The 27,930-nt window shown below is 49.7% G+C and overlaps 12 protein-coding genes across 12 annotated transcripts; 7 read left to right on the top strand and 5 right to left on the bottom strand.

Moving 5' to 3' along the window:
- Window positions 1-213: 213 nt before the first annotated feature.
- On the top strand, window positions 214-2,880 carry FIESC28_11494 (uncharacterized protein; the record flags this gene model as incomplete). The annotated part of the gene is made up of 2 exons (XM_031165617.1): window positions 214-846; window positions 901-2,880. The coding sequence occupies 2 exons, from the start codon at window positions 214-216 to the stop codon at window positions 2,878-2,880; spliced, it is 2,613 nt and encodes an 870-aa protein (XP_031010332.1).
- Window positions 2,881-3,213: 333 nt separating this feature from the next.
- Window positions 3,214-3,999, bottom strand: FIESC28_11493 (uncharacterized protein; the record flags this gene model as incomplete). Its single annotated transcript, XM_031165616.1, has 1 exon — window positions 3,214-3,999. The coding sequence occupies one exon, from the start codon at window positions 3,997-3,999 to the stop codon at window positions 3,214-3,216; it is 786 nt and encodes a 261-aa protein (XP_031010331.1).
- A 692-nt stretch (window positions 4,000-4,691) lies between these two features.
- Window positions 4,692-6,361, top strand: FIESC28_11492 (uncharacterized protein; the record flags this gene model as incomplete). Its single annotated transcript, XM_031165615.1, has 4 exons — window positions 4,692-4,719; window positions 4,801-6,078; window positions 6,143-6,216; window positions 6,275-6,361. 4 exons carry the CDS (start codon window positions 4,692-4,694, stop codon window positions 6,359-6,361), a joined length of 1,467 nt encoding a protein of 488 aa, XP_031010330.1.
- Window positions 6,362-8,746: 2,385 nt separating this feature from the next.
- On the top strand, window positions 8,747-9,868 carry FIESC28_11491 (uncharacterized protein; the record flags this gene model as incomplete). The annotated part of the gene is made up of 3 exons (XM_031165614.1): window positions 8,747-8,886; window positions 8,943-9,495; window positions 9,542-9,868. 3 exons carry the CDS (start codon window positions 8,747-8,749, stop codon window positions 9,866-9,868), a joined length of 1,020 nt encoding a protein of 339 aa, XP_031010329.1.
- A 274-nt stretch (window positions 9,869-10,142) lies between these two features.
- On the bottom strand, window positions 10,143-11,024 carry FIESC28_11490 (uncharacterized protein; the record flags this gene model as incomplete). The annotated part of the gene is made up of 3 exons (XM_031165613.1): window positions 10,143-10,753; window positions 10,814-10,889; window positions 10,944-11,024. The coding sequence occupies 3 exons, from the start codon at window positions 11,022-11,024 to the stop codon at window positions 10,143-10,145; spliced, it is 768 nt and encodes a 255-aa protein (XP_031010328.1).
- Window positions 11,025-11,604: 580 nt separating this feature from the next.
- FIESC28_11489 (uncharacterized protein) lies at window positions 11,605-15,257 on the top strand (the record flags this gene model as incomplete). Its single annotated transcript, XM_031165612.1, has 2 exons — window positions 11,605-11,670; window positions 11,739-15,257. 2 exons carry the CDS (start codon window positions 11,605-11,607, stop codon window positions 15,255-15,257), a joined length of 3,585 nt encoding a protein of 1,194 aa, XP_031010327.1.
- A 463-nt stretch (window positions 15,258-15,720) lies between these two features.
- On the bottom strand, window positions 15,721-16,142 carry FIESC28_11488 (uncharacterized protein; the record flags this gene model as incomplete). The annotated part of the gene is made up of 2 exons (XM_031165611.1): window positions 15,721-15,879; window positions 15,936-16,142. 2 exons carry the CDS (start codon window positions 16,140-16,142, stop codon window positions 15,721-15,723), a joined length of 366 nt encoding a protein of 121 aa, XP_031010326.1.
- Window positions 16,143-18,655: 2,513 nt separating this feature from the next.
- Window positions 18,656-20,656, top strand: FIESC28_11487 (uncharacterized protein; the record flags this gene model as incomplete). Its single annotated transcript, XM_031165610.1, has 3 exons — window positions 18,656-20,174; window positions 20,233-20,379; window positions 20,430-20,656. 3 exons carry the CDS (start codon window positions 18,656-18,658, stop codon window positions 20,654-20,656), a joined length of 1,893 nt encoding a protein of 630 aa, XP_031010325.1.
- A 1,451-nt stretch (window positions 20,657-22,107) lies between these two features.
- Window positions 22,108-22,904, bottom strand: FIESC28_11486 (uncharacterized protein; the record flags this gene model as incomplete). The annotated part of the gene is made up of 4 exons (XM_031165609.1): window positions 22,108-22,113; window positions 22,203-22,428; window positions 22,526-22,665; window positions 22,902-22,904. The coding sequence occupies 4 exons, from the start codon at window positions 22,902-22,904 to the stop codon at window positions 22,108-22,110; spliced, it is 375 nt and encodes a 124-aa protein (XP_031010324.1).
- A 429-nt stretch (window positions 22,905-23,333) lies between these two features.
- On the top strand, window positions 23,334-24,129 carry FIESC28_11485 (uncharacterized protein; the record flags this gene model as incomplete). Its single annotated transcript, XM_031165608.1, has 3 exons — window positions 23,334-23,399; window positions 23,484-23,567; window positions 23,626-24,129. 3 exons carry the CDS (start codon window positions 23,334-23,336, stop codon window positions 24,127-24,129), a joined length of 654 nt encoding a protein of 217 aa, XP_031010323.1.
- Window positions 24,130-24,276: 147 nt separating this feature from the next.
- FIESC28_11484 (uncharacterized protein) lies at window positions 24,277-25,374 on the bottom strand (the record flags this gene model as incomplete). The annotated part of the gene is made up of 2 exons (XM_031165607.1): window positions 24,277-24,955; window positions 25,016-25,374. The coding sequence occupies 2 exons, from the start codon at window positions 25,372-25,374 to the stop codon at window positions 24,277-24,279; spliced, it is 1,038 nt and encodes a 345-aa protein (XP_031010322.1).
- Window positions 25,375-25,812: 438 nt separating this feature from the next.
- On the top strand, window positions 25,813-27,330 carry FIESC28_11483 (uncharacterized protein; the record flags this gene model as incomplete). Its single annotated transcript, XM_031165606.1, has 2 exons — window positions 25,813-25,987; window positions 26,036-27,330. The coding sequence occupies 2 exons, from the start codon at window positions 25,813-25,815 to the stop codon at window positions 27,328-27,330; spliced, it is 1,470 nt and encodes a 489-aa protein (XP_031010321.1).
- Between the last annotated feature and the right edge of the window lie 600 nt (window positions 27,331-27,930).

The raw sequence follows: 27,930 nt of genomic DNA, 5'->3' as shown, positions 1-27,930 counted from the left end.
ACAGCCCCAGCCCGACCCGACCTCCGACGCGCCGGATTTAACGTCTCTTCCTTCCACCACAAACTTAACCTTCCCGCACCCGCATGCATACAATTCAACGGCCTTCCGGCACGATTAGCTATCAGAGCCACGAGGCTGTGAGCTCTCGTTCCAAGGCCCGCGACGTCGGTTTTATAAGCTCGGCGTCGCTATCGACCTTGGATCCTGGTCCTGATGCCTTTGGCAACACGTCTGGGAATGGGTCGCCGTTCGAGATCTTCTCCGACGCTCTCTAACGCTACAGAAGCTCCTGGTCCTGCGAACTCGACGGCTCCCAATACCCCCAATAACGTCGCGACATCGTCACCGGTCAACTCCGCTGCTTCCTCTACAGCCCGCACCCCGAGGGCAACGTCACCGACGGCATCTGCCACCTCCTCTACGCGCCCGGGGTTCCTTTCGCGCTTCAGCCTTCCCCTCTCTCTACCTTTGCGCAATCGAAATCGCAACGTCACCGACTTTCACATCCGTGCCGAAGAACCCCATCGTCGATATAGCGCTGGCGACAATGTTCGTGGGGCTGTCGTCATTGTCATCGTAAAACCGATTCGAATTACTCATCTAACTGTATCGCTGCATGGGTATGTGCGCGTCCTCAAAGATCCAACTTCGGTCGCCAAGGCGCAAGGGACTATTGTATTACCGCAAAATGGTGACGCGGCGCGACCACGATATCACGGCAATGGTCTTGCAAGTCTCTTTCAAGACGAGCAGGTATTAAGTGGCGAGGGACGGCTGGAGCCAGGCAGATACGAATTTGGGTTCGATCTCTTATTTCCCGATAAAGGACTGCCAAGCAGTATTGATGTAGGCTGATCGCATAACTACTGGGTTCTGTATAATTACTAATGCAACCTGCAGTTCGAGCGAGGAACGGTTTCATACATGGTTACAGCGACGCTAACGCGGCCAACCTCGATTGCCCCGACGTCATCATGCGAAAGAAAAGTAATGCTGGTGGAAAACGTGGATGTCGGATTACTGCATGCTCCCCGGCCGCGTACTATTTTCTTAGAACCGATCTCGAAACGAAACCGAAGGAGAAAGTCTATGGCACTAGACAAGTCTTCAACTGCCCAATCTGAGGTTAACGAACTCAACGCAGGGCATGAGTTGACAGAGACACCGACAGAAGACTACCGTGAACACACTGCAGATCCCAGGAGTCCAATTCAGAGTGATTTGCGAAGCGAAGTCAGTGGAGATAGCGGTGTTAGCAATAGCACGAGCTTAAGTAGGCTGGAAGCTCCACTATCTCAAGTAGGGACACTCACGTCAGCCAAGCAACAAGCTGTTGATAAAAAGACCATCACGGCGACGGTAGAGCTACTGAAGGGCGGTTGTTTACCTGGGGATGCCGTCTCTGTGCGGGTCACGGTTCAGCATACCAAGAGAGTCAAGAGCATGACAGGAGTAATCGTGACATTGCTCAGACAAGGCAAGATCGACAGCAATCCTCCGAATGGCCTCTTCGACGAATCCATGAGCCGGGACGGTATTGCTCACATCGATAAAGAAGAAGTGTTCCCCCGATCACGGACAGGTCTTGGTGGCCTTTCGTTGACCTCATCGAGTTCGACAAGTATATTCCGTAAGGATCTTGATCAGAATATCGCACCACTGATCATTGATCCCAACACCATGCAAACCTCAGTTACTGTTACTGTCAAGCTTCCGGACGATTCCTTTCCGACAATCAAGGGTGTTCCTGGAGAAATGATCAGCTTTAAGTACTTGGTTGAGGTGGTTGTTGACCTTGGTGGGAGGCTGTCGAATCAAATGCAAACGGGTCCCTCTAGATTCGGGGCCTATGGCCATGCAAGCGGAGATAACAACATGTACGGGCCAAGGAGAGGCGCGAATATCGCAGACACTTCACAGATGCGTCATGAGAAAGGGGTTATCGCAGTATCGATGGAGACTGTCGTAGGGACCTCGGACTCGTCACGGGGTAAGAAGAAATCTAGGGCCTCGCCGACATCACGGAGCGTACAGATTCTTGAAAGCGACGAGGAGGATGTGATAGGACAAGAGCCAAACTATGGCGATGGCGCTCCTCTTGAACATTACCCAAGCAACGGGCCGCTTTCCCCCGGTGGTTACTTCTCTTCAAATCCCAACGGGAACCGACGCCATCCGATTCCTTCGCATCCGCCCCAGCCATATTCACAAGTTCCTCCCTTACAAGGTCCATCGCATTCACGCGAATTCGCCGGGCCAAGCACCAACGGTTTTGGTTCCTCTCCTCCAGCCCCCTCATATATTCCCCCTCCGGAAATACCAAATGAGAACAACCTGTCGGAGAAAGAAAGAATTCGGCAGGCCGAGACACGATTGCTACCAAGTCAACCTCCAGGAGCGGGCCCGTCTACGAGTGAGAACCAGGACGACGAAGATATATACGACGCAGAGGACACACCCCGGGTTCCAGACCTGAACGCTGGGTTTGATACGACTACCCCTAGTGCTCCCAGTGCCCCCAGTGCCCCCAGTGCTCCCAGTGCTCCTGAGGCTGGTCCCTCGGCACCAACCGAGGATGATATCGAGTCAGGAGCGGTATCGTCGCCAGGGGTTGTTGAAGACAAGCAGGAACTTGAACGGCAGCGGCTGCTAAATGAAGCCAGTGCTCCTCCAGAAGTTCCAGAGGATATGCAAAGAAGAAGAATTGGTGGTCCCTCAAGGGAGATGGATGTTGAAGCTAGCGCGCCGAGTGCGCCAAGTGCGCCAAGTGCCCCTTTAGTTGACGATTATGATGAGTTTCCTGGATATGGTTCCGGGGCAGGGCCTTCCAGCGGCCCGAGCCAAGGCGGCGGAGAACAGTTACCAGCATACCAAAGATGAGTTGGCATTTTGCCTTTCTCTTGGAGTATATTGTATAGGCGCATTCAGTATATGGGTCATGATGGGATTCTTGTATAATTTACGGGCACACAGGTTGGTGTCCCGGCGTTTTCGGGCATATGATGCGAGTTATATCACGATAAATATTAATATTGTTGAATACTCATGGTTGAGTCTTTTCATTCTCGACTACATATTTGTGAGCGGACGGCATTTTGTATGGGAGGTATATCTATTTGGGGTCTGCTAGGACACATCTGGTGATAAGATGCCCGGCAATGTGTACTTAATTTCGTCCATGAAGGGATGTATTTTTACAATTGGTCTTTATATCTAATGTTGCAACACCACAGGCTTGCCGCTCTCCCAGTTATCCAGGCTCTCCTTGATATTCACCCAATAACGAAGGCGTACAGCCTCATGCTTCGCAGCATCTATATCGTCGCTCTGGAAAGCACGCTCCAAGACCTGTTCACTCTCAGCGATGCGCGCATCGTTTGCCGCACGAGGTTCATCTAGATCTTCTTCCTTCTCGGCATCTTCAATTTCCTCTCGTGCCTCCAGCACAAGCATCAGGAGCTCAGGCTCTTCAACCTTGAGAGTCTCGTCGTTGGCGACGTCGACGCCCCTCAGGGATAGCAGGTACTGAGCTCGCAGCAGGGGATTGGAAAGCGTCTTATAAGCTTCGTTTATAAGTGCGGACATAGCTTCAGCGCGAGCCTTATCCTGTGAACCATGCATATCCGGATGGGCACGGGCTTGCAGACGAAGAAATTCGCGGCGCAAGGCTCGCGTATCGATGGGGAAGTGGCCCGCTGGAGGCGGCCCATCGGGAAGCGTCTCGGGGAAGAGCTCGTAGTGTGTTGATGGCGGGGTACTAGACGATGTCTTTTGCTGTGACTCTGCCTGCGCAGCACTGGAAGCAGCGCGGGAGTAAGCGAAGGGCGTCGCAGAGCCCCGCGTGGCCGTCAGAAGAGCCACATGACGCTGTACAGGCGTTGTTGTCGCAGAAAGACGTTGTGAAGATGTGAGAGTTGAGGCTCGGCGGGCTCGGAGTTGACACCGGATACAAGTCCGAGAAAGATCGCGCACGACATAAGAAGAGATTGAGGATCGCATATTGTATGAGGGAGTTTATTTCTTCCCAATGCGCAGGTACAAGAGCAAGCTGTTTCGAGGTTGAAGTTCTTATATGGCGAACTGCTATATTATGCAATGGCACAAGTAGAAATTACCATTATCTACGGATGTCGCGCCGAAAGCACTTTCTCAATGTCTTAATAAATCTTTAGCGTAGAATGACCTCAGCGACTGTGGCTATCATGTGGCGCATGCTGTGGCGCACACAGTCATGATCCTATGCCTCGGCCAAGGTCGGCGGTCATGATCGGGGTCTAGTCCGACCCAATGGCAAACAACATAATTGTGTTGCTCATCCATGATGAGCCTTGAAAGATAGGACTCTTTTTTTAATCGATAATTCTACTAGGGTTCTCATGAGAAGATCCAATTGACCTAATATCGCTTGTTTCCCATGCTCTAACCTATTCTATATCCCTCTTGTTCGCTCTTCTTCCCTCTCACAACAAACAAAACGCATAGATCACCCCCAAGGGAACCCCCAATCCTCAAAACCCAATTGGAGCGGGATAAGATAATTAGTGCCTGCCGAGTCTGTAGATCTGCCGAAGTTGGTTTCGATATCTGACCAACGTTTCCATTTCTCTTCTTTTCATATCTCTTTCGCATCATCTCTTGCTTCAATATACCCGTTTGTATCATCTCTCATACAATCAAACACATAGTCCAGTATGGCCAAGGTCTTTGACGCGGCTGAAGGTATGAATAATCCCCAATTGAACCCTTATCATGTCCATGTTTACAGAGGGCGCGCGACTGACATGCGATTGCTCGCGATAGTGGCCAAGCACAACACAGCAGAGAGCTGCTGGGTTATACTGTACGGAAAGGTCTATGACGTGACGGAGTTTCTGCCTTCTCATCCTGGCGGTAAGAAAATCATCTTGAAGCTTGCTGGAAAGGATGCCACCGACGAATATGATCCCGTTCACCCGCCTGGCACCCTCGAGGAGAACCTCAAGCCCGAAGACGTTCTCGGTGAAGTCAACCCTGAGACACTCACCGAATCTCAATCAACTGGCGAAAAGACCGTTACACAAACCAATGCAGATCAGCCTCTGCCATTGGCATCACTCATGAACTTGGACGAGATCGAGCAAGAAGCAACGAAGCGCATCTCAAAGAAGGCCTGGGCATACTATTTCTCTGCTGCCGACGACCTGTTTTCAAAGAGCTATAACAACCATGTTTTCAAGGATATTCTTCTTAGGCCGCGCGTCTTCGTTGACTGCACAGCTTGCGACATTTCAACAACATTAATCGGCAATAAAGTCGGACTACCAATCTTTGTATCTCCGGCCGCAATGGCCCGACTAGCTCACCCTGATGGTGAGCAAGGCATTGCTAAAGCATGCGCTCGGTTCGGCGCCATGCAGATTGTATCTAACAACGCTTCCATGACCCCCGAGCAGATCATTGAAGGCGCGAAACCTGGTCAGACCTTTGGATGGCAATTGTATGTTCAGAACCAACGCGACAAGAGTGAGGCCATGCTCAAGCGCATCAACTCAATGCGCGACTACTATAAGTTCATCTGTTTGACACTGGATGCGCCTGTTCCTGGAAAGCGTGAATTGGACGAGAAGCAGAACTTTGACTACTCTGAGCCTAGTCCTGCCAGTGGCGAGAGCAAGCCTGGTGCTGGAGGTGTTGGTCAGCAGCTCTTCTTCGGTACCGCTGCTGATTTGACATGGAAGACGACCCTCCCTTGGTTAGCAGCTCATACCGATCTGCCCATCGTGCTAAAGGGTCTTCAAACTCATGAGGATGCTTTCTTGGCAGCCAAGTATGCTCCTCAGGTGAAAGCCATCATCCTATCCAACCATGGCGGTCGTGCCGCCGACACAGCCCCTCCGGCCATGCATACCTTGCTCGAGATCCGAAAGTACTGTCCTGAGATTCTAAGCAAGGTCCAAGTATGGATTGATGGAGGAATCAAGCGAGGAACAGATGTTGTGAAGGCGTTGTGTCTGGGCGCTAGCGGTGTCGGTATTGGACGTGCTGCTCTTTTTGGACTTGGTGCTGGTGGCCAAGCTGGTGTTGAGCGAACACTTGAGAGTAAGTTGAACCTAAGACCCCAGTATACTAAAGTCTTGGCCAGGCTGACACATGCAAACCACAGTTCTCGAGGCAGAGACGGCCACATGTATGCGACTGCTCGGAGCCAAGAACATCTCGGAGCTTGGTCCTAGATTCGTAAGTTCTTCCCCAGCTTTTCCCCAGACTCCACCGTCGCATCTAACCGGCTCGGCAGGTCAACGCTCGACAGGTGGAACGAGATATCTACGACGGAGATGCTGGGCTGGATCGTCAAGGCTTGTGGACAAAGTCTAAGCTTTAGATAGGAGACGATCAGCTGGCGACGACATCTTCATATGTCAAATACATCCTCGGCAAACATCCCCGCCTTATGAACAAGGGGCCCCTGCTTCCTTTCCCTAATTGATTTTTCCTCCTCGAAACGGCACAGCGGTTGGTCCCAGGATACCATTATACGAGCTGCAATGTCGTTGCTTTTGCCTGGTATTATTATAGGGCCACAAAAGAGAAACAAAGACAATTTGAATATCTTAGATTGAGTCGCAGATGACAAACCTGCGGCACGACCTGACACCAAACAATATGTGTTCCCACAATTGATCAGTGCGTAGGGTTGAGCAGGCGTGCTGCAGGGTGTCAGAAGAATTGGCCGTTGAAAACATAAGAGACGAAATAACTTGGTCACCTTATGCCAACTTAGACTATTATTTTGGCTACTTTATTTCTGTAGCCTAAGTCTCAGAGGACATTTCTTCTGTTACCCACTTAGGCGTACTCAGAAGGCATCGTTGCGGCGTAGTCTGTAAAAGAATTCAGGATATTGACCGAGTGTGTAACATCGAGAATAGAATCAAACTTTATTCAGCCGACGCCACTGGCTTGCCTTTCTTCACATGCAGATCTGAAGAGAAAAGGCGCTTTACATTGAGGAGTAAATGCCAATTCATCTCGAAGTTGATCAACAAGATGGATGGATCGTGCCCTGTCAACCAACCAGCCATCGGAGGTGGACTATGCAGGGACAGGGGCTAGCCCAATCAAACGACTACCCCCGGTCAAATCCAGGCCAGACTTCAAGAAACCTGGTATTTGACCATACCGTCAGTGGATGTCCCGGCCGAGATGGTGTGTCGCATCCGGTCCTTCCAGAGGCCACATGAACATGAAAGAGAAAGAGCTGAACCCAAACCCCTCTGCTGTTGGAGCAACAGTCTGGCAGTCCACTGGCTTGCTGGATCTCAACTACCTACTACGTAGTAGTGCCGGCAGCCACTCTCAGGTCCAAGTGACACTTTCGAATGTGGCGCGTCACGTCCGTCTTTGTCAGGGAAATAAGAACGGTTGGCTGTCAAGCAAGCCACTTGCGCAACTCTAAATCGCTGTTCGTAATTGCTGTAGAAAGAGGTGTGCTGATACCACAACCAGACGTCGATTTCGATTCAATCTCGGCCCTCAGGAAATGGTTTCTGTTGGTCAAACAGTCCATCCCTAGCCTTAACTAGCCAGACCCAGTCTAACATCATGTTCTCCATCAACGGACGGTTGATCGTCCTGGTAGTGCGTCCTTGGCGGAGCCATGTGCTGTGGTTGGACAGTGACAGTTTTAATTAGCAGACTTTTTATCTGTCGCGTGCAACTGTTCTTGGCAGCCCTGGCTATTCTTGCCCGCCGTCTCAGGTGCACTATACAGTAGTACCGCTGTGTGTAATAGTTTCGGGCAATTGGTTGACAGACTCGACACAGACCATCGATCAAGATTTCAAGATTCCAAGATTTTCAAGTCACGGAAGTTTCGGGAATACGCGAAGGGGATTACCGCCACATATTCTGTGGAAGCAAGTGCCGTGAACCTGTCGTCTGTGTGTTAATGTTTCCCGTCTTCGTGCGAATAGCATCATGTAGAATCAGCCCAATGCGACTCCCTGCCTCAATTCTAGCATCACGCGGAATCGCTCGAGGCTACCTCAGAGATAAGCTTTGTCGAATCGAAACAGAAGCAAGGTTCAATGAGAGATCTTGTTTGAAAGATCGTGTTCCAGCCAGACTATCAACTTCATAGATGGGTGTGCCGGTCATCGTCCGTTACACATCGGAAATCCTGCGACGTCGAACACAGAGGCGATGCAACTCGTTGGTCCTGAAAGATTCACAAGCTGCCGAGGAACAACTAAATACAGGAATTGTTAGGGATTAGAAACCTCATTGCTGATCGAAGAAACACTCACCTCTTGCACCCCCGAACCCGTGCGGGGGCAAACCTGGGGAATAGCGCCATGTCCGCTCATCGGCGACTTGCCTTTTTTGGCAACCAATGCCCGTAGACAGATGCAAAGGGACTCGGGCCAGGGCGATCTAGTCCTGTCAAGGTTGGAAGGCTGCAATGGTGCCGTACAGTAAGTGGATGGCACAGATGCAGATTATTATGGGTGTCCTTAAGTTCCTTCTTGTTTCGCCGCAAGGTTCGCAGAATGCCTGGTCGACCGATTCTACACCCCGGTGCAACTACTTATATTGCCGGTTGCTCTCGTTCCATTCTTTTCCCCCTTGTGCTTGTTGAAGGTTGAATTGTTCTTCACTTCCAAATCTGTGTTCCTGACTTCTCTTCTGAGGAACTCATTTTATATTCCCCTTTTCCTTCATCTTTCTGTTTGTTCAGGGGCAAGCCCTTGACTATTGGTAATTCATCATGTCGGAGAAGAACGAAGTGACCCAGACGGAGAATGGGGTCCAACCCAAGAACCGTACTTGCGCTCGACACTGCAAGCGCTTCTGGTGGGTTTATCTCATCATTCTCTGTGTCATTACTGTGATTGTGGTTCCAGTAATGTAAGTACAAGTGTCCGTGCTCTCGGGATCGTCAATGAGCTGACCCTGTGCTTTAGAATTCTTGTTGCTGTCCCCAAGATTGCACAAAGTAAGATCAACGAAGCCGAGCTTGAGATTCAAAGCGTCCAGATTCTTGAAACCGAGCCAAATGCCTATCTCATGAAGATCGATTCTTCCATCACCACTGATGGCAAGATCCATGCATCAGTTGATCCATTTGAGGCCGACATGTATCTCGAGGACTGGCCAGCACATGTACCATTTGCGACAGTGAACATGCCCGAGACCAACAGCAACAAGCATCAGGTCGTGAACGTCACCCAGAATGTTAAGATTGCCGACATGGAGGAGTTCACTCGATTCAACGTCTGGTTCCACAACAACGAAACACTGCGCGTTACCGTCAACGGAAAGACAAAGGTCAAGCCCAGTGGTCTGCCACGCAAGTACGATGTCACCTTCAAGAAGACAATTGAACTCAAGGGTCTCAACCACTTCGCTGGCACCAAGGTTACCGATGGCCACATTGGCTTGAGCAGTGACAAGAGCATCCCCAACTTCAACGGCACAACTGTCATTCCAAACGCTTCCGTCTTCACACTAGACAACGTAAGTCGCCGATGTATCTTTGCAAGCTCAAAACTGACATCTTCAGGGCAACGTTACCTTCACGAATTTCGTCGGAGACACGGAAGTTGGTACCCTCACGATTCCAAACCTGGTCCTTAAGCCAGGCGACAACGTTGTCAACATCACCGCCAAGATGGATCAGAAATTCATCCTTGACACCGTCGGCCAGGAGCCTTACTGCAAGACAGGAATTATTCCTTTCAAGCTGTTGGGCAAATCAGTCGTGAACCATGGCGAGAACCTCACTTATTTCGCCGCGGCGCTGGGAAGCTCCAATCAGACTGTCGAGATTGACATTGGCGCTATCTTGAAGAAGGATATTGGCTATGAAGTCAAGTGCAAAAGCGATTGATCGTAAAGCACTTTCGATGTTTGGGTCGCGTGCTGAGCATGTCGAGGCAGGAAATGAGGATGATAGCCGTCCGGTCGATTAATATGAAGCTAGGTAGTGGTTTGACCGAGACGTAGCCGATCACAATGATACCTTCATGCAGGTCTCCATTTATACCCGAGACTCTGATAACAAGTTCTGATCTCCTTCATTTCATTAAGTGACATGTTAGCTCGAGGTTGTTCCAGTATGTCGTAGGTGTCAAAGTGTCGATATATGTTGAACAGAATCGTTCTTAGTTCCATCCGCTTTTCCTCTTTTCGCCTTTTGAGAGCCCACCCTTCATCGTTGTGTCGTGGCCCACTGTACTTGTCGAAGCAACAAAGTCGACGGCTGTCCTATTACCGCTTGTTCTCTCGGCCTCCTTCTCCTTGGCCAACTTGTCGTTACTCTTCCGTAACTTGTCTTTGAAAGCCCATTCAGGGAAGTCTGCAGGGTTCCAAAGGTCGGTGGGTAATGTGGTGGAATACTGATGGCGTTCATCGATCTCGACAAATCTCATTAACTTATCCATTAAACTTGGGTTTTTCAGTGCTGAAGACTGTTCTAGTTTGGCGTTAAAGTGAGTTCCCTTCTTTTTCAACTCAAGAAATTGCTCAAATTTCTTGTTGGCTCCAGGTGGTGGTGAGCCTGGTGGTGATGGGGGGATATCCATATTGGGGGCTGATGGCAATGTGAGATCTCGAAGAAGAGCACGATTGGCCGAGTATGGTGAAGCTGGTCTGAAAGTTGGATCTTGGTCATCCACGACAGCTTCTTCCATGGGCGGTAGAGACGGTCCTAGCGGTACAGCATTTTGTTGAACAGGACCAATGGCGACCGCGTCAGAGCTTTTGGGTTCGGGTACTGTTATTGATGGTAAGATGAGATTCTCTGTTCAAATAAAGACAGGTGATGTATGCTCACCTGGTGCGGTGGGCTTCTGTTCTGCCTCCTTGCTTTGCGGTTTGGCATCATCATCTACTGTGGTTGAGACAGGCTCCTAGTAAGAATTAGATAAGATGCTGAACTGAAAAGCAGAAGGGTACCTTATTACATTTTTTTGCGGCTCAGGAGAATTGACCTCCTGGATATCATCCTCTTCGTCGCTGCTTGCGTATCCTACTAGACCGGCCATATTTGGTGTCTTGTAATGTGAGTTGACGGAGATGAGATTGAGCACGGGTATACAATTCGTTGCAGGGGACTCGAGTTGTCCGTCAATAAATCGAACCCGAGGCAGCTGCGACCTGGAATCCTTTTTAGTTTAGCGCGGCTCTTGTTCCTTCTTGTCTTCAATTAAATGTGGGTACCTCAACTGCTTCTTGGTGGGTAAAACTCGGAAGCCTAGAAACCATCAACTCAGCTCTATGCTTTCCATCTAAGCTTAAAAGTTTCAAGCACCTACAAATCGCCCACCCCTCCTTCATACAGCTTCTTTCATTTGGTATTCATCTCGAGGTGGATCACGACTCTCGGTTCCTCTAATACATCGCCAAATACAGGCATACAGATATCATACATATTTGCGCCAACGACGACAAGCGACCACGCGCCATCGCGCATTGTTATAAAGGCTTCGGTCTCCCCTTCAAGAGTAGTCTCACCAACGAAGTGTCCTGCTGAGCCTGCGAGACCATCAACAATGGCTCGGCCGAGAGACTCGCGCTCACCAAGTCCTGCAGGCAGCACCCACAGTTCCCGTCGTTACCGTAACGATGATCGCCGGGATAGGGATCGTCGCAATGATGGAAGGGACCATCGCCGGCGTAGTAGATCGCGCAGTCTAGACGTAAGAAGCCAACATCGCAATTCTAATAGGCTTTATTCTGACGAGCTGCTCCATCAACAGCCCCGAAATCGCGACCGAGATAGAGACCGTGATCGTGCACGAGATCGAGACAACTACCGCCGAAGAGACCGTTCGCCAGATCGACGTGATGACAACTATTACCGAGGCGGACGAAGAGACAATCGAGAAAGGGATCGCCGAAGATCGCGAGAGCGCTATGATGATCGCATTCGCTCACCTGACCGCCGGCGCAACCGCAGTCGAGAGAATGATCGGGATGTGAGAAGGCGAGACGACTCCCGCAGCCGTGTCCCTGGACGCCGTGAGGGTACGACTGACTCTCCTGCTCGCAGCAACCGTGAGGATGGCAGAAACCAGAAAACACCACTCGGCGACAGTGGCAGCGCCGGTGCCAGCCAGGTTCGATCCCCGTTTCCTCGTTTCGAAAGCATTGCTGATGGATTACAGGCGCAGACTCCCAAAGCCGATGGCGCGCAAGCCGATGTCGACAAGAAGGCTGAGAGATTGGCTAAGCTTGAGGCATGGAAAAAGAAGAAGGAGAGCGCAAGTCAGAAACAAAAAGAGGTAAACCCCAGTCAGACAAGGAATCTCTTGGCTGAAATGGACAAGAAGGCAAGCGGAGCGTCATCTAAAACAGTTTCCCCATCAGTTTCTGCCGCTGCTTCACCTGCCGCTACGCCTACTGTTGAATCCCCCGCTGCCCCCTACTCTGGCAAGTTTGATCCCAAGGCCATTGCCAAGAAATCGGCTGCCTCGCGGACGCACGACGCTTCGAAACCTGCACTTGGTTCATTAGGCGGACAGCCTGAAAAGCTTTCGGTTCCTGTCAAGCAAACCACTACCGGTATGTCTAGTTCTACTCCTCGCTTACAGGACTCAATTGACCCTTCCTTTCTAGCATCTGCTCTTCCTGCAAACAGAACAAAAGCAAGTGGCTTTGGTTTTATAAAATCCAATGCAGAGACTGAGAAGCTTCCCGCCAAACGTAAGCTTGACTTGGACGAAGAGGATACTACCAAGAGAAAGCTTACCAAACTGCCTGCCTTGCCTATTGAGGCTGATGATACCCCATACGCTGACCAGGATGATGATGAATCTGACGGTGATAACTTTGCCGAGAACGAAGAGGAGGCCGCTGCTGCTGCCCGTGCAGCTCATGAGCGACGATTGCAGGCGGAGAACCAAATGGATACAGGCGAAGAAGAGACTAAACCTGCGGATGTGCAGATGAACGGAGATACAACAACGAATAGCGAGACTGCTCAGCCTGAAGCTCCCACGGAGATGGAAGTTGACGAGGAAGATGATGTCGATCCTTTAGATGCTTTCATGGCCGATCTAAAGCAGACTGAAGTAAAGTCACCTGCAAAGGCATCAAAGACGCAAAAGGTTCAGGAACCCGAGGCCTACTTCAGCGATGACGAATACGATTTCAACAAGAAGGAAGATGGCGATGCGAATGCACTATTGGCCATGACAGCAAAGCGAAAGAAGAAGGATATTCCAACAATTGATTACAGCAAGATCGAGATCGAACCTATTCGCAAGAACTTTTGGGTTGAACCAGCTGAACTGAGTCAGCTTAGCGAGGCTGAAGTGGCCGACCTTCGCCTGGAGCTGGATGGCATCAAGGTCAATGGAAAAGATGTCCCTAAACCGGTTCAGAAGTGGGCACAATGCGGCCTCACACGTCAGACATTGGATGTCATTGACAACTTGGGCTACGAAAAGCCCACTCCCATTCAGATGCAGGCACTCCCGGCCCTGATGTCTGGTCGTGATGTTATTGGCGTAGCCAAAACTGGTTCCGGAAAGACGGTCGCTTTCTTGCTTCCTATGTTCCGACACATCAAGGATCAGCCCCCTCTCAAGGACACAGATGGTCCCATCGGGTTGATCATGACTCCTACTCGAGAGCTTGCCGTCCAGATCCATCGAGACTGTAAACCATTCCTCAAGATGATGGGTCTCCGCTCTGTTTGTGCTTACGGTGGAGCACCTATCCGAGAACAAATTGCTGAGCTCAAGCGTGGTGCAGAGATCATCGTATGCACACCCGGTAGGATGATTGATCTTCTAGCGGCAAACCAAGGAAGAGTCACCAATCTGAAAAGAGTCACGTATGTTGTGCTTGATGAAGCTGATCGAATGTTTGACATGGGTTTCGAACCCCAGGTCATGAAGATCTTCGCAAACATGCGACCTGATAGGCAGACAATTCTTTTCTCGGCTACTATGCCTCGAATCATCGACTCGCTAACCAAGAAGGTGCTGAAAAATCCCGTCGAGGTCACAGTCGGTGGACGCAGTGTTGTGGCGAAAGAAATCGAGCAAATTGTTGAAGTTCGAGATGAACCATCAAAGTTCCTCCGCGTTCTCGAACTTCTTGGAGAGCTCTATGACCGCGATGAAGACGCTCGTACCTTGATCTTTGTTGAACGCCAAGAGAAGGCCGACGACCTACTCAAAGAGCTGATGATCAAGGGTTATCCTTGCATGTCAATTCATGGAGGCAAAGACCAGATTGATCGTGATTCCACTATTTCAGACTTCAAGAAGGGCGTTGTGCCTATCTTGATCGCCACATCAGTCGCAGCTCGTGGTCTCGATGTTAAGCAGCTCAAGCTTGTCGTCAACTACGATGCTCCTAATCATTTGGAAGATTACGTACACCGTGCAGGCCGAACTGGTCGTGCTGGTAACACTGGTGTTGCTGTCACTTTTGTTACACCCGAACAGGAGAACTGCGCCCCAGGAATCGCCAAGGCACTCGAGCAGAGCGGACAGCCAGTGCCTGAGAGGCTCAACGAGATGAGGAAAGCTCATAGAGAAAAGGTCAAGTCTGGAAAGGCTAAAGACACGTCTGGTTTCGGTGGTAAGGGGCTTGACCGTCTCGACCAGGAGCGAGAGGCGGCTCGACTCCGTGAGCGCAAGAGCCACAAGGCCGAGGGTGAGGAAGAGGAGGTTAATGAGGATAAGAAGGAGGATGAGGACGAAAAGGCCGAGAAGGCTCTCGACGCCATCCGAGCAGCAGCATCTGGCGTGCTGTCTCGGGAGACTGCAAAGGCTGATGATGCAGACGCGAAATCCATGCCTCCTGTCAAGACTAGTGGCGTAGTAAAGGACAAGGCCAAGGACCCATTGGACAAGGTCAGTTCCGCTGTCAGCGCAATCAACAGCCGACTTGGAAAAGCTGGTCAACTTCGTGCTGGTCAGCCCATCGACAACAAGGGTCCCGATGCCGGCGCCTTCCATGCCACACTGGAGATCAACGACTTCCCTCAAAAGGCACGATGGGCTGTCACCAACAGAACCAATGTGGCAAAGATTCTGGAAGCTACCGGTACGTCGATTACGACAAAGGGCAACTTCTACCCAGCAGGCAAGGAAGTTCCCGCTGGAGCAGAGCCCAAGCTGTATATTCTCATTGAAGGTGACACCGAGGTTGTCGTTGGGTCTGCTCTTAGTGAGCTCACGCGCTTGTTGCGTGAGGGAACAATTGCTGCTGTGGATGCCGACAGCAGAGCACCGGCCAGTGGACGATATACCATCACTTAAACGTACTTGGTTTCACTGCCAACAAGTAGATGTACACTATCATCGTCACGCTTTCACGGGACTAAGTCGTTGTCTAGGGCGTTGCCGAGGGGGTGGTAATGAGAAAGGGGATAAAATGTATACAAATATAGGAGTTAATGACGGCGTTAGAAACCCTCTGTGGGGGATTTGGTTGTTACTGTTAACGCGATTGCAAGTCTGAGGATTAAAAAATAATGTGCTGTGTGAACTCTTCTCTATGACTAGTAGTATCTTATGTGAAAGAAACGCTGTGAATCAGAATATTTACTCGACAACGACAAAAACAATATCCGCCAAGTGCCCAAGGGCTGTTATACCAACATTTGCAAGCGAAAGCGAGCCTGATAGCTGAATCCTTGAAACTCAGATTATCGTGCAGCTGCATCAGGTCGCATGAACTCAACTTGCCTCCCAACTTGCTCATCTAAGCAGAAGACCTGTCTCATTTCCAATTAAGAGCCTCTGTCGCCTGATCCGCTTCACGCGCTCGAAGCTGCTCCTTACTAGCATCGTTCAACGTCTCTGAGCGAGTCTGCTTCTTCTGTGCTGCTAATTGCGTCTGTAACTTTCCACCTGGCTTTGAAGATGCCTTGGCGCGTGCCTATACTTTCATGTCAGCTATGATGCATCGATAAGAGTCTCTGGGTGAGTTCTGACCTCTGCCGCTTCGGCGGCTTTCCTTCGCGCATTCTCAGGATCGTCTGAGCCTTGAGCAACGGCTGATCCACCTCCCAATGTCCGCGGTGGGCCGCCGACTGTTTTCGGGACCGGCGCTGTACCGGCGGCCGGAGGAGGTGCAGTGCCCAAGACACGGCCGGGTTGTGAGAAAGCCTCGGGCTCGGTCTTGCCACAAATGTTTCCCATTGCTACTTTGCAATGCGCAGTGGGTTGATATTATGGTCTAGTTGAATTATACAGTGAATGAAGTGCTTTGGTTATTCAAACAGTGGTTTTTTTGTTTCAGTGGTGATGTATTCTGTAATGCGTTGAAGAAGTTGAAGATAGTGAGTGTTGATTGCGCGGCGGCGATACTTAGAGGTTGGAGTCTCGTCGTGCCAAGCTTGGATCCGAGGTCAGGTTGAGAGGGGCTAGAACTTTCCAAAGGGGAAGGCACGGTCGTGAGAGCTATTGTTTAGACACGTTCTAGAATCAGAGTTTTAACAGTAAGTCTTATCAAATCTTCAATATGATAGATTTTACAATGAGATTATGACAATTTGCGTTGTTGAGGTTATTTACGGTTATTCATATCCCTTTTGATAACGACTTGGAGAGAAGTAGCGCTGCGCCTCAGAGGCTCATGTGAGCAACGTCACTCGGCAATGATGTTCATGTTTTATTAACAATTCAGTATGGTACCTCCACAGATCATAAGCAAATTGATTCAGTAGTTCGAAATCTCATCTTAATCATCCAAGCTACAATAATCTCTTTATTCCTTCCTCAGCCGTCAAGAGAAACTCTGATATGTCTATCGAAGGAAAGGCAGGCTAGAGCTCCAACAAGATATAAGTGGGTACAGCTCAGAGTCCGGTAACACGATTGGCTTTCAGTATACACGACTATTTGACTACAATACATGTGCTCTGATATCTTCAACCTTGACCTATTATTCCTGACTTCTACCCCATTGGTATATTCTTCTTGTCATCATTCAGCAACTGGAAGCCTTCTTAATGGCCCACAGTCATGAACTAAGAATGAGACCGAAAGATGAACTTATAAGGAGCTCGCCGTGTTCACTCATTACAAGTTTCTGCGAGGGCTTCCTATGACTTGACATAGTTCTAGAAGATCAGACTAACAGGGAGCCCATATCTTCAGTTATTCAATGCAAGGTTGGTCTGCTCCAAGGAACAGCTGAACGGTAGGAAATATCAAGCGGAGGACCAATGCTACTCGCCCGGAGATGTGGAGTCACATCCAACCGACCGGAGCGGATAGAACCCGGACATCCAGATGGTAAATGAGTGGACTACAATACGAAAATACAGTCAATGAAAACTGGGTATCGGTTCCCAATGCAGCATTATTCGACGACTCGGCTAGGGCCACCTAGGGTAAAACGGCCGAGCTCTGTAATGGCAAAGCTTAGACGGGTGTCCGAGGATATAGGGTAGCTTTTTTATAAAGGACTCTTCAACTCACTCTACTTATAACTGACATGACAGCTAAGATCAAAGTCTTTTAATATTTATGTGGAGTTCTACTGGTTTATTTGCTTCATTCTGTACACTACGGAGAATTCTTCACGGGTGTAAATACACTGGCGCGATATGGGGTTTGTCTTGAGGTAACATGTATGAAACGTTTACACCGAGACGAGCACAATATGACTGAAAGAACACAACTGAGAGAATAAAAGTCCTTCGAGGAACAGCATATGCAGGAACGGAGCTTTGGCCCAAGAGAGGCCACCTGGGGCCGTTGATCCGCTGCAAATCAGAGTAACGGTAAAGACCTTATTGTCTGGGCTCCAGCCGGAAGGGTAGGCCGAGAGACATTACCAACAAGATTGGAGCGGTGAAAGTGGGTTGACTGGAGATGCCTCTGTGATGCAGGAACTGGGACATCATGGTCGCTGACCTCATATAGGTAGGTTGATGTATTCACAGAGGTAGACTCCGGCGTAACCCCCACAGCAGAGACCGGGTGATTCACTGAAGTATGGAAGCCATGTCCTACCATCTTGGCCCAGATCGAACAAGACATACAGGGTCAATACTAGTCGAAGCAAACATCCCACGTTCGCTCATACATGTATTCCCCAATCCATATCAGGGTATTGGTTTCGCCCCGGAAGATTCCAGTCTCAAGGGTTATACTCTTGGCCCTGGATAATCTCTCATACCCTTCGACCACCTGCCTATTCTTTTCTGTATTAGTGCAGAAAATTACTGTAAAAAAAGCACAGAACACAACCGATCCTATCCTGCGGCCTGGTAGACTCTGAACCAGCAACCATAGTAGCCATTCGCGCGTTCAATCCATGAACTCTCATTGGCTGCGCATGCTAATCTCTAGGGAGCTGGACCCGCTAGAACGCACCGTGACCCACTGAAGTTTACAAAGTGCCTTAGTGTTGTACTGTACCCTTGGACTGCCCCTCCACCTTCCATGCCCAGTTCTTGAGCCGCTTGGCCATCCGGGTTCTCATTCTCATCGACTCTCTAAGCGTGGGCCGGCCATTCGCACGCAACATCCACTGGGGACTTTGCTATGACCATCCATTTATTCCAATGACTCTCGTTAACATCTCGACTGTAGCCTCTGTTCAGAAGCCTTTTTTGTGCGTCAAGTAACAAACAACAAAAGCAATCGTCTTCACTAGAACGATCGATTGCTGTTGTCACTTCTAGCACTGCGTCCATGAAACCATGGACCACTCGCACTCGACAGCCTTTGCTCCCCATTACCACCAGCCAACTTCTTTCGATGCCGAAAAAGTCGACTATGGCTTTGACTCTATGCTCGGTCATGATACGTGCTTGACGCATGGACTCGATTCTCTTGGGACTTGTAACAATACCGAGAATGCTTGTCTCGACCAGCGTTGTTTTGACCACTATGGCAAAACTTCTGCCGCAAAGAACGTCCTCGAGATTGGCCTCGATCTGAAATCCGGCGCCGATAAAGCCCCTCATAGAAATGACCAGGCAAACAATGTCCGTACCTCGAGAGCAAAGACCCGTTCGCAATCAAACCTCTCCAGCTCGCCTGCAAAGATGATGTCTGCTGCCGCAATTAGAGCTTCGGCGCATAGACAAAAGCGGAGGAGACAGTCCGAGCAGCTCCAACAGCATCAACAACAACACCAGCAACACCAGCTGGACTATCACCAGTCATCAGCCGCTCATCATATGCACTCCCCCCATTTCCTTCATGGCCAAAACATGCAGCATATCGAACCCACCGCGGTCCTTCAAACTGTCAACGAGAACTTGCACCACAACTTCCACATGCCTATGCTGAATGTCCACCACCCATCATTTGGCGATGTGCAACAGCACAATGGCATGTTCTCGCCTTCAAGTACCTATGGCCACTGGCCACACGCTGTTGCTCCTTCCTGGGCCACCATGATGAATCAAGCCACCATGGCTAATTGTATGCCAATGCCATGGCCAACGCACACCGGCTGTAACGACGCTGCTTCCGCCGACTGTACATCTGCATGCGGTGACAACAAATGCTGGAGTGATTGCGGAGACGGAGATGATGCAGACTGTTGCTTTGATACCTCTTGCGCCGAGCTTGACTTTTCCCACAACGCATGCTGTTTTGAACCAACATGTGCCGATCTTGAGCCATGTTTAGATGCTTCATGTCAGGAGGCCGCAATCCCTTGCAATGATCAGCATTGCGTCGGGACCACCGTTTCTACCACTCCGGCCTCTATTTCTGTCACAACTCCCTCAGCCGAACCAGAGCCTATGGTCGGTGCTATCCTCAGCCCAACCGAGCCAAGTCGAGGCGTTACTTTTGACATCGACTCGGCCATCAGGCAAAACTTTGGTTTTGGCCATAGCTTTACTGATGATCTGAACCAGCATGATGGAAACCTTAACAGTGGTCACAATGGCTCGCTAGTATTGGATCAGAATGCTGTTTTTTCCCTGTCCTCTCACTCCCCCACGCCCAAGACCGAGCTGGCCGAGAACCAGTCCATCAATGAAGAGACTGATTTTACTTGCAAATGGCTTTGTGAAGATGGCGTCCTTTGTTCCAAAACGTTTGGAGGCAACAAGGAACTTCAGGATCACTGCAAGAATGAGCATGTGAAAAACTTGAAGAAGGGCGAAAATGGCTTCTGCTGTACATGGTATGGTTGTATAAGACCTGGACCATTCTCGCAGAAGAGCAAGCTAGAGCGACATATGCAGACCCATACCGGATGTAAGTTCCAGCCCTTGACCCAGGATCCTGAAGCATGTACTGACAGCGTTTACGATAGACAAGCCAGTCAAGTGCAATATCTGTGGCATCATGCTTTCCGCAAAACAATCGCTTGACCAACACATGCGCACTCATTCGGGCGAGAAGCCATGGAAGTGCGAGCATGAGGGGTGTGGAGCGCGTTTCAAGCAACAAAGTGCTCTCAGTAAGTCTCATGGTCACCCAGTAAACATAGCATGCTAACCCGTTTTCCAGCCATGCATATGCGTACACACACTGGAGAGAAGCCCTTGATGTGTGAGATTTGTGGAAAGCGCTTTGGTGAATCATCCAATCTCTCTAAGCATCGCCGTACGCATAACGTCCGTGGTAGCCACGTATGTGACCACTGCGGCAAGGACTTCCATCGCTTAGACCAACTTCGCCGGCATTTGCAAACACATCTTTCAGATGGCGAGCGTAAGAGCAGCAAAAGCTCCTGACATGGTCACGCGGGGATGACTGGAGATGGGTGATCGAAAGTTTCAAGTCGTAAATATTTTTGGCGTTTCGAAATCAGCATTGACGGCGTTGGAGGTAATCCCTGGGTTTGGTTTTCATAATTCTCTACTGAGACCCGGCGTTCTTGGAACAAGCTGTCCCAGATGGGCAGCATGAAATGGATGAGATGAGCGCAAGATCCAGATAAAGGTAGATAGATACCCGATGCCATTATGACATAAGGAAGTAATGGACACAACGTGGTCCTCTTCGGACCACAATATAGTCACTAGGCACAAACGTGCCTCAACCGGTTGATGTGACTTGAAAGTTGATGCTGTGTGACGGTACTGGCGGTATTCCGTGGATGGAAGTCCTTCTGCCGTGCTCGGGAGTTGCATTGGCTCCAGCATGCTGGTTCATGTCGCTTAAGAGCTTTGCCGTTGGATATGAACGCTGTGGGCGAATGAGCTCTACCGTATAAGAAGCAGGTGGGACCTATGTAGGCCGTTGAGCTGTCGATTTCTCATCTCATTGAGACACCCGAACAATGATCAGTTTCAACTATCGGTTCACTCGAAGATGAAGCTTCCGTTGAAAATCGGATAGAAATCTGTTGCCGCTGCGGGGTGCTTTTTTAAATGCCGATTTGGTGACAAATCGGACAAGATTCATCTTGAATCAATCGAGATAGGGCTTTGTAAGTCAAGAATACAGTTTGCGTAACAAAGTCCTAAACGCGGGCTGAGCAGGTGAAAGGTGAAGAAACTGGTCAGGAATGGCTCGAATGAGGTTTTCTTGACGTCGCCTTTGCCTGTTAACGGAAGGATGTCGTTGGGGTCTGGTGGGGTGACGCGGGTTGGAGTGATCCGAGGCGCCTTTCAAGGGACCAACCGAATATGGCCGAGCCGTAGGGGAGAATTTTGGTATACAAATTGGTAGTCACTGACATGTTTTTCTCGTTCAATTGAACAAAGGATAGATGGATAATTCGAAAAAGGGGGGCATGGGGGTTACAATTTTTCCCATTATCTCTCAAGGTTCTGTTTGATACTCAAAAGTTTATGCCTTGTTGATTGATAGTTCACGAGGCAGCAATATTGGTTGGCAATTGTTAATCGAAAAGTGCAGCCGTGAATGCTGCACAACTTGACAATATGTCGGAATAGACCCTGAACATCAATATCACTGCTCTCACGTATCTTAGGAGTTGTTCATCATGACCTCATTTTTGTTTTTTAAGACTGCCTCCGGGCAGCCTCTCGTGGACATAACCCGTCCCAGATCGAGGCCCAAACCGGGAAATAAGTACAAGTCAGACCGAGATTCCCTGAGCCATGCGATGCAGATTTCGAAGTCTTTTGTTCAAAGAAAAAGCACGCCGCGCCCTCCATACCCCGTTTCCTTTCTACCCAGTGTCCGTCACACGCCAAGAACTACAAGCATTTTTAACTTAAGCCTGTGAGGGTTGTTAGCCAATTGATCTTGAGACGTGATATATCGCCATGGAAGAGCTTCATGACCCTCCACGGCTCGTGGTTATCGTACCTTGATGGCGAACTTGCGGAGAGGGAAGTGGACAGTGCGCTTCTTGGTCTTCTCGAGAACGCGGGACTTCTCATCGGGTGATAGGCGGCGGCGGATGGCACGGGTCTGCTTGGGTCGGAGGTCGAGAGGGGCGTACTTCTTGTTCTTGTAGAAGAGACGGAGCTGAGCCCTTTGCTTGGCGTTGATGACGGTCAGGACACGAGCGATCGACTTGCGGATGTCGTGGCTATTCGAATTTGCGTTAGTGGGGCATGACTTTTTTGACAATCTCGTGCAGCAGCAGCACAGCTGCAAAACCGCAGAGACGAGGGAGAAATGCTCACATTCTGTTCAGCTTGGAGCCGGAAGAAGCGACCTTCTGGATGCGGAGCTGACCGAGCTCGGTCTTGAGCTCAGCGAGCTGCTTTGTCAAATCATCCTTGTTCTTGCCCCAGAGCGCGCCAGCCTTAACCTTTCCGGACGACTATTCAACCTGTCAGCGACTTGTCCATTCCGTACTGTTGTCTTGCGTGAAGTGTGCTATCGAAATCAAGATCGAGTCTCTCGAGTTGAGTTGTGGGATGACGATCGTGGATTGTGTATGATATGTGCGTCTGGGTCGATGGAATGCTCGAAGATTCTCTGCTGGCCGCAAGAGACGTCGACAATACGCAGTCGACATCTGTCGTAACATCAAGGGCGTGGAATGCTCGTACTCACCATCTTGAATAGCTTCGAAGTGGTGTACGAAGTGTGTCGACGAGTGGTTTGCAAAAATTATCAGCCTCGACCTGTCACCGTCCGTGTCGCGATAGATCGATTTAGAGAAGTTGGCGAGTAGGTGCGGAAGGTTAGGGCTTGCAAGGAAATAGGCGGTGGGGTTTGAGAAGGGATTAGAATTTTTGATTGGCAAGTGGGCTTGCTAGATTTTTCGTTTCTTTTTTCGGAATAGCTCGCTTCTGGAAGCTCACGTGGTTAAACAGGTGACTGAGACTTGACGCTACTGCAGGCGGTGTATAATTCTGCCATTATTCGGACCAGGTGTCGGGCAGTTGGTCTGTCGTCAGGGAGTTGATCATGAGTTGAGATCGGCCGAAGCTTGTGCAAATACATCATCACGCAATTACCAGAAACACATTCATAACAAACAAAATGTCTTCCTCAGGAGCTCCTGACTGGAAGTCCCTGCGACAACAAGCCTTGCAGCTGGAAAAACAGGTATATCGAATGGTCTTATGCGCCGGAATATTAGCTGACGTCGCCATCGCTTAGACGGATAACTTGTTCCATACATATTCACAGTTCTCGACAGCTCCTAATATCCCACCAAAGCCTACGGCAGAAGAGCGCGATACAGAAAAGAAGCTGGAAGGATTGTTGGAAAAGGTGCGCGCTGATGGTTTGCGCTTGTAATCTCTTATACAGCTTGCTAACTCCGCCACAGCGTGAGAATGTCATCGCCCAACTCAACCGACTTCTCGATTCCGACGCCGCTCTCTCCGCTTCTGCCATGAAACAAAACAATCTCTCACTCCTCCAAAAGAAATTCGCCAACCACAAGAAAGATCTGATACGTCTGCGCTCAACTACACAAGAAGCTCGCAATCGCGCGAATCTTCTGACCAATGTCCGCTCTGATATCGACCAATACCGCCAGAACAACCCCGAAGCTGCCGAGGCTGACTACATGCTGGAGGAGCGGAATCGCATTGACAACAGCAACGGCATGATCGACAACGTACTTGGCCAAGCGAACGCTGTTCAAGACAGCTTCATCTCGCAGCGCGAAACATTGGCGAGCATCAACAGGAGGATTACGCACGCAGCGAGTCAAGTACCAGGAATCAACTTGCTTATCGGAAAGATATCGGCAAAAAAGAGAAGGGACGGTATTGTCATGGGCAGCTTTGTTGCATTCTGTTTCATTGTGTTTTTCCTCTTTTCGTAAAAACTGAGCAGGACTTGGTTACTTTATATAATGTACAGGTGTTCAGGGGTATCAGCGTATTCGGTATTGTACAATAGGCCATGGTAGGGTCATGATGTCTAAGATGCTAAAGTTACAATCGTCTCTCCTCTACTGGAGGACGTCTAATTATAAGAGTTTTGGCACCTCGAGATGCTGTTTACCTGGGTGTTGCTCCTTGGCTGTTGCGGGCAACACAGCTTCGTGTCTAATCTCGTCTACTATACGTGCGAGACCTTTGGCCATACCCTCTGTCTCAACGGGGTGGGCTGTTCCACTGCCTGCCCATCGGACACGACAGTACTGGTCGACAAGGAAGACGTATCCAACCTTGCTGTTGAGTAGACCGATGGATTCACGAATATCGTCGGTGACACCTCGTCGTACTAGGAAGTACTTGTCCCAGTCCTTCTCGGGGAACTGCTTTCGCAGCGATCCCATAAAGAATCGGATCAGCCAAGCCTTGCCAGCGTTATCCTCGTAGTTGATGTTGACAAGCTGTGTGGTTTCGGTGTTCTGTTCAAGCACTTGGTGGAGTGCTGGGTTTTCCTCCTTGGAGGTGAAGCTTCCGACTTGCTGCTCAGCCCATCGACTGCTGAAGAAATTGATGACGGAAGCCTTGCCGGTGAGAAGTGGTGTAGTGTCGCGCGGGTTTCTATCCGTCTTGAGAAGGGTTTCGCCGTAGAAGTTGGGGAAGAACAACGAGAGCTCAGCCTTGAAGAGGCGTGGAGGTGCGATGAAGGATTTACCCTCATGGTATTGAAGGTTACCCCAATCTCGGAAGTATGGCCGTGATATCTTTGCCGTTCTATAAACATGCACTATTAGTCTATGCGACACCTTATATGTCTACTAAAGTCTATCTTACAGCTCCTTTCGTCGTTGCAAGTGTTTGTCGTAGTTGACAAAGTCCTCGCGACGCTGTTGCATTGAGCGACTATCAATGCCTGTATTCTCTCCAGCCTTTGGTGGTAAAGGCATACCAATTGGTCGAGGGAGAGGTTTGGGCACGAAGTGGCCCTGTTGTCGCTTTCCATAACTTCGAGGAGCTTCAATTGGCTTGGCAACATTTGCTTGGGGATCTAATGATGCCCCAGCTCCGGGCTTTTCAGTCCTTGCCGGCCGAAGAGCGGAGGTGGTGAAGGATCGTCGGGCTTCGCAGAAGAGACATGTTAAGGGTCGACGAGCGAGGCCGGAGAGGGATAGGTCGAGACGTCGTGACGCCATCATGATTTATTGGCGGGGGAGGAAAGCAGGGTTATTGGGAGAGAGACTTGAGGCTCTTCTCTGTTCTCTAAGATCAGACGTTGGAAAATTATTGCCCGACAAACCCCAAAAAGTCCAAAGTCCCCACGTTCAGAAACGGGAGCAGTGGAGCACAGGGCAATTGCCTGTATCGGCAATGTGGGGGTGCCGGTGTTTTTTGACAGAGAGACAGAGCCGAAGGGTCGCGGTCAGATCGGGCTTAGTACCCGCCAGTGCCGTCATTCCCCCGGATTGGCGGTTATCCACGGACGGGGCCGATGGAAGCCAGGCTTTCGGCTTAAACGATGCCATGGTATTAACCATCTCCTCTTTCTTATGAGGATGACTTGGTGCTGATATTTGTGATTTCCTTCTGCTTGTTACTCTCACTCCTGCAGACCCAATTGATAGTGCATTACAATGTTTCTCCAGCGAGGATCCCGTGTGCTACAGAAGCAATGGCATGTTGCCAGAACCATGGGCAACATGGCAATGCGCCCTCAGTCTTCAATCAAGGTCTCTTCTCCCAGATGGTTCAGCGAGTCTAGAAGATTAATGGCTATCAAGCCAGTTGTCCTGGCCGATATTGGTGAAGGTATGTCTTAGCACTTACACCATCCCAGGATCTCACTAACACGAGCAGGTATCGTCGAATGCGAAGTCATTCAATGGTTCGTGGAACCCGGTGCTCGCGTCGAAGAGTTCTCCCCACTCTGCGAAGTCCAAAGCGATAAAGCCTCTGTGGAAATTACAAGTCGCTTCTCCGGCGTGGTCAAGAAACTGCATTATGAAGCAGGCGAGATGGCCAAAGTCGGCAAGCCCTTTGTTGACATCGATATCGAGGGCGAGGCCAAGGCTGAAGACGTCGCAGCGATAGCTGATCAACAAGCTGATAAGAAGGATGTACCTCCACCACCACCTTCAGAGTCCAAGCCCGAACAAACACAACCACAAACCTCACCAGAAGCCCCAGTCGAAACACGGGTTAAGGAGAAGGGCAAATGCGCCAGCATCGCTACTCCGGCGGTGCGACATCTCTCTAAGGAACTCAAAGTCGACATCTCCGAAGTTGAAGGAACCGGAAGAGATGGAAGAGTTCTCAAAGAAGACATTTACAGATTTATCAAGGAGAAAGATGCAAAGGGTAGCGCTCAGCAAATAACGCCAACTCCTACACCTTCTCAGCCCCAAGATACCTCGGTACAATCGGAAACGGTTATGCCTCTATCCAACACACAACTACAAATGTTCAAGACCATGACACGGTCATTGACCATTCCACATTTCCTCTATGCAGACGAGATCGACTTTTCAAGTCTTGTGGAACTGCGCCAACGCCTGAACCGTGTTATTGCCAAGGGCCCTACGGTCGAGGGACAGCCAAGCAAGCTATCATACCTACCTTTTATCATCAAGGCCGTTTCACTGGCATTGAATCAATACCCGATGCTCAACGCCCGAGTAGATGTTGGCCCCAAGACCAGCAAGCCATGCCTTGTCCACCGATCGCAACACAACATCGGTATCGCCATGGACACAGCAGGCGGTCTCGTGGTACCCGTGATCAAGAACGTCGCATCCCTCAACATCCTCTCCATCGCAGCAGAACTATCAAGACTCCAAGCATTGGCAAGCCAGGGCAAACTCAAGCCAGCTGACTTCCAAGGCGGCACCATCACAGTATCAAATATCGGAAACGTCGGTGGTACATATGTCAGTCCTGTCATTGTGGAGCGCGAAGTAGCCATTCTAGGTATCGGCCGGATGCGAACGGTACCTGCGTTTGACGAGAACGATAACGTGGTCAAGAAGCAGGTTACAAACTTTAGCTGGAGCGCTGATCATCGTGTTATTGATGGTGCTACTATGGCACGAGCTGCTGAGGTTGTGAGACAGATAGTGGAGGAGCCGGATCTTATGGTAATGCATCTTAAATAGTTGGAGGCGTTAAGTATATAATTTAGAGTTAAAAATACAGTTTATGATCAATAACGAGTGTACAAAGAGTGAATGTGTTGCTGTGCCGTCATGTTGCAGGGCTTCAGTGCAGTTGATATGGTGGCCTCACCTTTTTCGATTAAAGCCGAGGTGTAGAACATGAATAAACCCAGTCCTTAAGAGCAGTTACTCTCCAACTAGGTTGTTGCTGAAAGACATAGAGGCATGTTCCAACGCATATAATTAAACCTCGTGATGCATATAATATCACAAGTGCCGACACGGCGTTACCATGCATGATGGCAACACACCAACTCAAAGCTTCCAATTAAGATGCCTGTCTATAAAAGAACATTGCAGTTGTACATGGTTACCATTCGCACGCTTGTTGAACTTGAGTCATTTTTCTCGGTGAGAGAGCTGAACCGTAGTCAGGCTGGCTGAGTTGTCATGAAGCATATGCATGAGCTGGATTGGGCTTGTCAAATACACAACCCTGTCATATGCGACCAATATGGATAGTTCATGTGAAGTATAGGCAGCTAGTAGATCATTTAATAAATCACATATACAAGATAAGTGCCAAAAAAAAAAAAAAAA

The sequence above is a fragment of the Fusarium coffeatum genome (assembly GCF_003316985.1).
Source record: "Fusarium coffeatum strain FIESC_28 chromosome Unknown BRIP53273_contig_413, whole genome shotgun sequence".
NCBI classification, from domain to species: domain Eukaryota; kingdom Fungi; phylum Ascomycota; class Sordariomycetes; order Hypocreales; family Nectriaceae; genus Fusarium; species Fusarium coffeatum.
The sequence above is the reverse complement of the archived record's forward strand: the minus strand, read 5'-3'. Positions and strand labels throughout refer to the sequence as shown.